At 43.6% G+C, this 8,764-nt stretch overlaps 1 protein-coding gene across 1 annotated transcript in view; it reads left to right on the top strand.

Moving 5' to 3' along the window:
• The first annotated feature begins 6,061 nt into the window (after positions 1–6,061).
• Positions 6,062–8,764, top strand: part of PARM1 (prostate androgen-regulated mucin-like protein 1) — a 122,778-nt gene continuing 120,075 nt past the window's right edge. Inside the window, exon 1 of the mRNA XM_049885995.1 lies at positions 6,062–6,355. Within this exon, the coding sequence (XP_049741952.1) occupies positions 6,313–6,355 (43 nt within the window). The 5' untranslated portion in view covers positions 6,062–6,312. The remainder of the gene's footprint in view (positions 6,356–8,764) is intronic.

The raw sequence follows: 8,764 nt of genomic DNA, 5'->3' as shown, positions 1-8,764 counted from the left end.
ATTAATGTTACCATTAACAACATATTAATGTGACAGTTTCCCAATACATAAAACCTTTATGATGGTACAGGTAGGATATTAACAAATATGATTCTTGATACTGTATAATGAAATATATTAACATTTGGAAGAGTTGCATAACTCAATGAACCAATATTTTCCATATGATCAATGCATGATGTTACAAAAATCATGCTTGGGTAAAAGATACAATCAAAGTACAAGATAAACCAATAGATTTTAATGTAACAGCAATTAGATTTTAATATAACAGAGTATGACAATTCCATTAATCTACTTTCAGATTCCATATTACAACTAACTTTTAAGAAATTACTGCTTGTTGAGTTTTGGTGCAATATAAAAGAAAAAAATCACAATTACCTGAAAGAGCTCTTAAAATGCTTTTCTCAAATACACAAATGCTTTTGGGGGTTCTTATTAAATTGTAGAAGTGTAAAGGGGTCCTTCAAAGCGAGGATGGCAAGATTTCGGCTTGCTTACTTCAGACATGTCATCAAAAAAGACCAGTCACTACAAAAGGACATCATGTTTGATAGAGGGTCAGGGAAAACAAAGGAAACTCTCCATAAGATGGACTAACGCAATAGCTGCAACAATGATCTCACCATACCAATGATTGAAAGGATGGCACAGGACCAGATAACGTTTTGTTCTGTTATATAAAAGGTCACCACGAATCAGAGCCAACTTGAGGGCAACTAACAACACTTAACAAAGGGGTCTTGAGACCAAGAAGTTTGAGAACTGCTACTCTAAACCATGCATAGTTCTAGGGTCAAGCAATATTGTCAGTGCTTCTGAGTAGTAAAGAATCTCTAACTCTCCTAATTACTGCGACGACAAATGACAAAATTTACTATTAATAATCATTTTTCATCATCACCATAATCATTTCTACCAAATGACAACAAACATTTATTGAGGTTTTGCTCTATCAGGCTCTGTTTTAAATGCTTTCCATGCATTTTATTCTCACAATAACCCTTTGAAGAAGGTGGTATTATTATGATCTCCTTACAACAGCCCTTTGAAGAAGGTGGTATTATTATTACCATCATCATTATTAGCATCATCATCCCCACTCCATAAATGGGAAAATGAGGCTTAGAGAAGTTCAGTAACTTGCCCAAGACTATGCAATCAGCAAGTCTCAGGCTTCCAAATACTGTAGAGTGCAGTTAGTCAAGAAAGGCTCACCATGGCTGTTCTTTACTTTTACAGAACAAAACCAGAGGCGAGGAGGGCAACTGAGCCAACGTTCTACAACCACACTGCCCACTACTGTAGTTACTGAGCACTTGAAATGCAACTAGTTCGAGCTGAGATATCCTGTAAGTGTAAAACATACCCTGGATCTTGAAAGCTCAGAACAAGAAAAATAATGTAAAATATCTCATTAGTATTTTTCTATTCATTACATGTTGAAACGACAATATTTTAGATATATTATTAAAATTAATTTCACCTGTTTCTTTTTCCTTCTGTTAAAATGTGGCTACTAGGAAGTTTTTAATTATATCTGTGATATCTTATTTCTATCAGACAGTGTTGGTCTACAATATCAACTCAATCACGTTTTAGATTTGGTTAAATAAGAGGTTTCACTATTTACATCACCACCAAGAATTGGTTTCTTCCTGCTTTAAATATTTTAAGGGCTTTCTTCTTAATTAAAATACAAATTACTGATAAATGGTATAGTGTCCTCAACTAGCTCCTGCAGCTTCAAACAGAGTTATTAAAATCCGGGAAACAATCATGTTCATCACGCCCTTTTAAAATAGCCTTTGTTTAAGCAAATGTTTCCTAGCTAAGTTCCAAAGTTACCCTTTTGCGCATCTTGCATACATGCTTTTAATCTTTTTTTGCCATTAACAATGCCATTATAAAAAAACAAAAACCAAACCCATTGCCGTGGAGTCGATTATGACTCATAGCCACTTGGTCGGCCAACTGGCTATGAGTGCAATTGCCATAACAGTGAAGATAAAAAAAGCAAAGTGATGGCAGAGGCGTGGCAAAACCAAAGGAGATATTTTTGCAGTGCAGCCTGGGGAAAGAGAAATGAAGCTAAGTCAAAATGTATCAGGGTCTTGAGGCTGCTGCATTCCTGCCTTTGAGGTGCAGGGGAAAGTGAGGGAAGGGCTGTCAGGGACAGTTTGGAGCATTCTACTGCAGCTCATTTATAGCAGGAGTGGAATTACTCAGGGCAGAGCTGAAGTCACATAATTGTGTGTATGAAAAAATACCTGTGGGAGGCATTAATGTTTTCTCCTTGTATTTTAGAGCCCCCCCCAAATTTTTTTTTTAAATATATCCTGAAGTTTCTCCTCTAATAATAGCTAGCATTTATTGAACACTTAGAACATGTCAAGGCTTCCACATATATAAGCTATTCAATCTTCCCAACAATGCCAGGAAAAAACAGGCATAGAGATGTCAAGTAATTAGAGCCACACAGTTAATAGACAGCAGAATTGGGATTAGCGCCCAGGCCCCAGGGGCCAGGGGCCAAGTGTCAGAGCCCAGGCTCTAACCACTGCACCTACTGCCTTATCCAGGTCTCTCAGCCAAGCTATTGTTTTTCTCCTACACCACAATGAAACCAGGCATCTGGAGCTAACATTCTGATTATCCATAAAGTATAATAAATTCGGAATGTTAAAAACTAACTCAACCAAGGGCAATTTTCGGTAAGATGTTGAAAGACTACAATACTAGAAATTCATTCTAACAATGGTGAAAAGAAGGGTGCAAGTCAGTAAAAGGCAGAGCATTACTAAAGAACTAAGAAAATTCTATGAAGAAGCTGGTTTTTGCTATAATGTGTAAGAGTTACAGGAAAATTCTGTCCCTGACCCTGCTGAGGAATACAAGTCCCACCACTATAATATCTCATAGCCTCCTTTTGTTTCCTTCATACTTAACTGTCTGTCAGTATCTCTCAGTTTCTTAATTAGTAAAATTGGGATAATATTAGTACTTGCCTCAACGAGTGTAAAATTTAAACAGATTGACATACATAAAATGCTTGGAACAATTCCTGGCACATAGCAGAAGCTTAATATATGTTAGTGAATGTTATAGATTTAATTGTGTCCTCAAAAAAGAAATGCTGAAGTCTCAACCCCTGTACCTGTGAATGTAACCCTTCTTTCTTTTGTTATATTAATGAGGTCTTAGCAGTATAGGGTGGGTCCTAAACCTAATCCTTTCTAAATGACATCTTATAAAAAGGGAAAACAGACACAAAGAGAGATTCACACACAGGGGAAGAGATTATGTGAGAATCTGTCAAGCAGCCAAGGAATGCCAAGAAACGTCCAAGGCTATTGACAAAGAAAGGCTTTCCCCTAGAGCTAATGCCTTAATTTGGACTTCTAGCCTCCAAAACTGAGACAATAAATTCTGTTCTTTAAAGTCACCCATTTACGGTATTTTTTTTATGACAGAGCTAGAAAATTAAGACAGTGGGTATTATTATTCGTAACATTTAACACAATACATGATTACATATATGACTGTGATCATTCATTCAATATTTTACTCTCCTACTAAAATACAAGCATCTGGATGGCAGGGACAATTATCCACCTTGACACACATCACAACCGTTCACTGGCATCCAGTTTTCCACTCCACCTGGGCATTTGAGGAGATTGTGCTTCCTTGCTGACTTGAGGTTGATCGCAGCCATCGACTTGCTTTAGCCAATGAAATGTGAGCGGAAGTGCCGTATTTGAATGATTTGAATGCTGTCCTTGGCTCTCCAGCTCTCCCTTTCCGTATCGCAAGGAATGTGGAAGAAGGCTGTGATATGGAAGTACAGCACTGAGTCCTGGGGAAGAGTACAATTACTCTGAGAAGTAACTTGGACCCACAGTAGGCTTTGCATGAGCAAGGAAGAAACCATTATTGCCCAAAGCTCTGAGACTTTGGGATTGTTTATTATAGCAGCATAACGTAGCCTACCCTATTACGATCATTATATTCCCACAGCCTAGTCTGGCACATAGTAAATTCTCAAATATGCTTTGACTAAATTAATAAATTAAAACTTTTAATCACCACTTAAAATTAATAATTTAGGTTAAAGAAATTATTTTCAACTTCATTCTCTATGCAGTGAAAAGCCTTGAAAGCTTTAACCGATTAGAATGTGGGGATCATCATCCTTTGGGGGTCAAAACATCACCTTAGATATCAAAGGCAGAGTTGCTCATGCTTTGCACTCCAGAGGGACTCCATGGAAGTTCTGTTGAATTTCAATTGAATAAATTGTTCTGTGAAGCTCTTTGCAAAAACCTTTCTTTCTGACATACAATTACTTACTTAAATGGACCTATTTAAATGCACTAGTGCCTCATAGTATGTTCCTGCAAAATTTCATCTGTGTGTGGTCCCTGCCTCCATGACAACCACAATCCAGATGCAGAAACTCTTCTTAATCACACAGATTAGACTAGAAACCGGAAGGACCTCGAGGTCAAAAGCATTCAGTGAGCATATTTAACAAATCGAATTTGCAGTTCGGCCAGGGAGGAGAGAAGGGGGATGGGCACTTGGATGGAATATCTTTTACTTCATCTTCCAACAGGAACTAATAAATTTACCAAAACAAAAGAAAAAATATGAGCCCAGTTTAATCTGTTTTTGCAGATGAGAGTGAGCAGGATCTAGAGATGGCAATGATGAGGTCAGGTACAGAGGAATTGACCTGGTCCCAGATAAAGTGATGAAGCCCAAAAGAGTGAGAAAATAAAGCTTACTGAACCCCTGTTATGTGAAAGAGAAGTCATAGAAAAACACATGCACACAAAAAAATAAATAAATAAAAATAAAAGCTGTTCTCCAGTGCTACTAATAAAAAAAAAAAAAAATAGTGCTACTAATGGTCCTGAGCAAATCAATTACTTTGGAAGGCTCATTAACTCCTGCAGCTCCCCAGTTCTAGAAACAAAGAGACCATCAGGCTCATAACACCATACTTATTAGGAGAGAATCTGGCCTCTGGTTTGACGGAGGTGTGAGAGCTACGCAAGCCTGAGTGGAGAGGAAGTAAATGAACAGATATCTTTGATCTGAATTAGCCCTGGGCTTTGGAGAAAGCATATAGTACAGTATGCCTGGGTAGGCATCTTATCTTTACTACTGTCTAGTTGTGTGACCTTGAGCGAGTACTTAAATCTGTGCTTCAGTTTCCTCCCCTGAAAATGAGGATAATAAGAGTGCCCACTTCATAGAATTGTTGTTGAGAAATAAATAACTTGGTTAATACCCGTCCACACATTTTCCAGTGTTTTTTTAACATACACCATTCACTCAGGAAACTTCAGCCATTTTGATTATTATGGGCCTGGTGTACAAATTTTTCAGTTAGGGGGTCCAGTCCTTACCAGGTGTGGGACCTTTAGCATCTCTTCTCTGTACCTTAGTTGTCTCATCTATGGAATGAAATAACCATTCCTATCCATTTTTTATCCCATAGGGTTCTTAGAAGGGGTCATGATACAACATGTAGCACAGTGTTACCTGACATTACTCCTGGTTTCTTCTAGTAAGAAGCTGAAGAGGGTGGCAGGCATCCTGGCTCAGGAACCAGTAGTGCAGTGGGGTCGAATGTGTGGAGGGTTTAGTGGGCCAGCAGCAACTTTTGGAGAAAAGAAGGAAAGGTTCCAGTACTTGGAAAGAAATGTGCATGCTCTCTTAACCATGGTGGACCCTGGCTCTCCGAGGTGACGCTTAAGATGGCGTATGGTCACCTGTTTAAAGTCTGTAACTGCTTGTAAGAAAAGCTGAGATAGTTTCCTGGGGGCAGAGATCAAGATCGGCTCACATTTCTTTGCCTTCCCCCCAGTTCCCAACATGATGCGAAGTGCTCCAACCATTTACTAAATAATTCCGGTCTCGCGCCCTGACTGTCCAGCAGAGGCCGCTCTGAGCCGGGGCTCGGGGGACCTGAGCGCAGGGGGTGGCCCTGTCATTGCCGCTGGGCCGGGTGGGAGGGGTTTCGCGGTGGCGGGTGCGGCCGCGGAGGCGGCCCGGGACTTCGGCGGCTAGGATGGAGCAGAAGCGCGCCGGTCGCCGCAGGGCACGCAGTTGACGGAGCCGCGCCGCGCTCGCCTCACCTCCCAGTCTGCAGCCTAAGCCGGCCAGGGAGTGCACGCCTTCGCGTTCCCATCGCAGCCGCGGGGCAGAGAAGGAGCCGCACGCGTCCGCTGCTCTCTGTCAGTCCCGGCCAACTCTCCTGCCTCCCGCGTCGGGCTCGGCACCAAGCACCAGGGTACCATGGTCTGCAAGATTCTCTTCGCCCTTTGCATCTTCACGGCAGGTACTTCAGGGCGCCGTCCGGGGCCTGGGGCTGAAGCGGGGAGACCCGGGAAGTAAGTCGTGGCGCGCGAGAGGCTGTAGTGGTGAGTGCTATTGCCGGGGGTGTGCGCAGGTATGTGCGCATTTGGATTTGGGGCGATGTGCGTCTTTAGAGATCCTGGGCCCTGGGGGAAGAAGGGGATGACAGGGTCCTTCCTGCCGCAGCCTGCTCCCTCACAAACTCCAGCTTTGTGGAACAGGTGGCTGCGCGGCGCGATCGAACCCCGGGTGGGCGACACTAGCTGCGTCTAGAGGCTTATCGTTCCTCGCCAGGGTCTCCGGGAGCAGCTTACAGTCTGCCAGAGCCTGCAACCGAACTTCTTGGTGCTCTTCGGCCGGGGGAGGGATGAAAAAGTTGGGAGTAAGGGGAGGAAGAAATCACAACGGGAGGGCTTCGCCAGTGGCTGAGCGGCAGCAGGGCGATATTTGGCGGTCTCTGGTCTCCAGCGTCCTTTCCAAATTACGCTTGCGGATGATGCTGCACTAACAGCCCCACTGGCGGCGGCCCCCGCCGGGCTCAGGCTCCTATCACCGCTGGCAGTTTGCAAGTCTAGCCTGTGGCCCGGAGCCTGCAAAAAATGGTCCGTGTGGAAAAATTAATAACTTGGCTAGAACTAGCATCTTCTTCCTCTCCACACACACACGCACACACACACGCAGTCGCCGGGGACCGCTTCCCTACGCGCGCTGCCCGGGTCTCTGGACACGGACCGTGGCGGCTTCTGGAAAGAGGAAGCAGGGAAGCAGGAAGACTCAGTTCTCGGTGTGGTGGGTACCAGGGAGAGAATCAGAGTAACTCTTTGAGTCTAGAGTTCTGGGACCTAGTTTTCCAGAAAATACAGCCCCGACATGGGACAGCAGATCATGGGTAAGGTCATGTATAAGGCATTAATAGGAAAAGTAGCCAGAGTTGCGCGGACCCTGACAGGTTGAGAATGATCAAAAGTCACAGAGCAGAAGCTGATTTGGTAGGTGCTGTAGTGGGTTTTTGGTAGGGTCGCTATGAGTCGGAATCAACTCGAAGGCGACGGGTTTGGTAGTCAGTGTATCCTCCCCCCGCCCCCCGCCCCAGCCCCCAAATCCTTTATGATCTCTTGAAATGAAGCTTGGGATGTCATGGCAGTTCGCAAAAGATAATACGGTTTTAAGGAATAGTTTCCCAACTTGAGGCAATTTACTGAACGTCTGTGGACTCGAAGGCAACAGGTTTTTTCGACTGAGAAAACTCCTTTTTCTCTCTGGTCTGTGCATGGTTTGGAGACGCGTCAGCTGACGGTAGTTCACACACAAACCCTCTCCGCGCGCGGGAAGGCTTTGGCTGAGCAACCGCGGACCAGGTTCCGAGCGCCTGGATCCCGGTAGGTGAAACGGCCGCATCCCAGGCCCAGGATTGTGGTTCGTTCGTGGTAATTTATGTAATCGTCGAAGCAAGAGATGTTTACTAATGAGAAAATCTTGAGTGAGCCAGCAGAACCAGAAAATAGATTTGCTTTTATTAAATGATTATCCTTTTTTCTTTTAAACAGCTCTGCCATTGGGAAAACCGGGATTAATCCTAACAGGAGTGTATTATAGCGTTTTTCATCCCCCTTAAGGAGCACAAGATGATGATGATGATGTGTGTGTGTGTGTGCGCGCACACACACACGCGCGCACGCGCGTAGACACAGAACAACAGTCTTCGACTTAGCTCCTCTCTTTCAGGGCAGGAAGATTGCTCTTGTCCATAGCCAGAGTTAGGGGAATGATGGGTCAAGGGCCTGCTGAGCAGCCCCACCCTCACTCACTCACAGGTGCGCTGAAATCAGAGCCAAGAGGGTTATGGCCTCCCAGGTCTGGGGCTTGGATGACCCGAAGGACATACTGCCTCTCTTCCTTAGTTATGTTTCTATGTACTATCCTGTGTGGAAGGAAGAGGATGAAGCTAATGGAAGCTTCTTTTTTTTCCCTCTGGAGTGTGTACCTCTAAAGGTGGCTTTAGGGGTCAGTTGTTAGAGTTACTTGCAGTAAATTGTCCAAATAAATAATATATAAAATGGCACAAATACCTCATGAGATTCTTTGCACCTCAAAGTGGGTTTTTGAGGTTTTTTTTTTTAAGAATCAGAAATAGTATTTGTCCAGAAAGAATAGATGTGTTGGTAAAGGAGAGAGCAGCAGGGAGGCTTGAAATGACAGCAGCAGGCATGTTTCAGCAGCTCATCCTCCAGCTCCCTCCACAAGCTCTAGACAGTTTCACCAGGCTGTTTCTTCCTTCCCTTTTTCTCCCCCAGTTTAGGGGCTTCAGGAAAATATCCGTAACACAGTTAAGGTAATACTTCCTTGAGCCAGAAAGAAGGTTACCAAATAAACCCATTGGCATCGAGTTGAT

The sequence above is a fragment of the Elephas maximus genome, chromosome 5 (assembly GCF_024166365.1).
Source record: "Elephas maximus indicus isolate mEleMax1 chromosome 5, mEleMax1 primary haplotype, whole genome shotgun sequence".
NCBI classification, from domain to species: domain Eukaryota; kingdom Metazoa; phylum Chordata; class Mammalia; order Proboscidea; family Elephantidae; genus Elephas; species Elephas maximus.
Note: the sequence above shows the minus strand (reverse complement) of the source record. Positions and strands in the feature narration are given on the sequence as shown.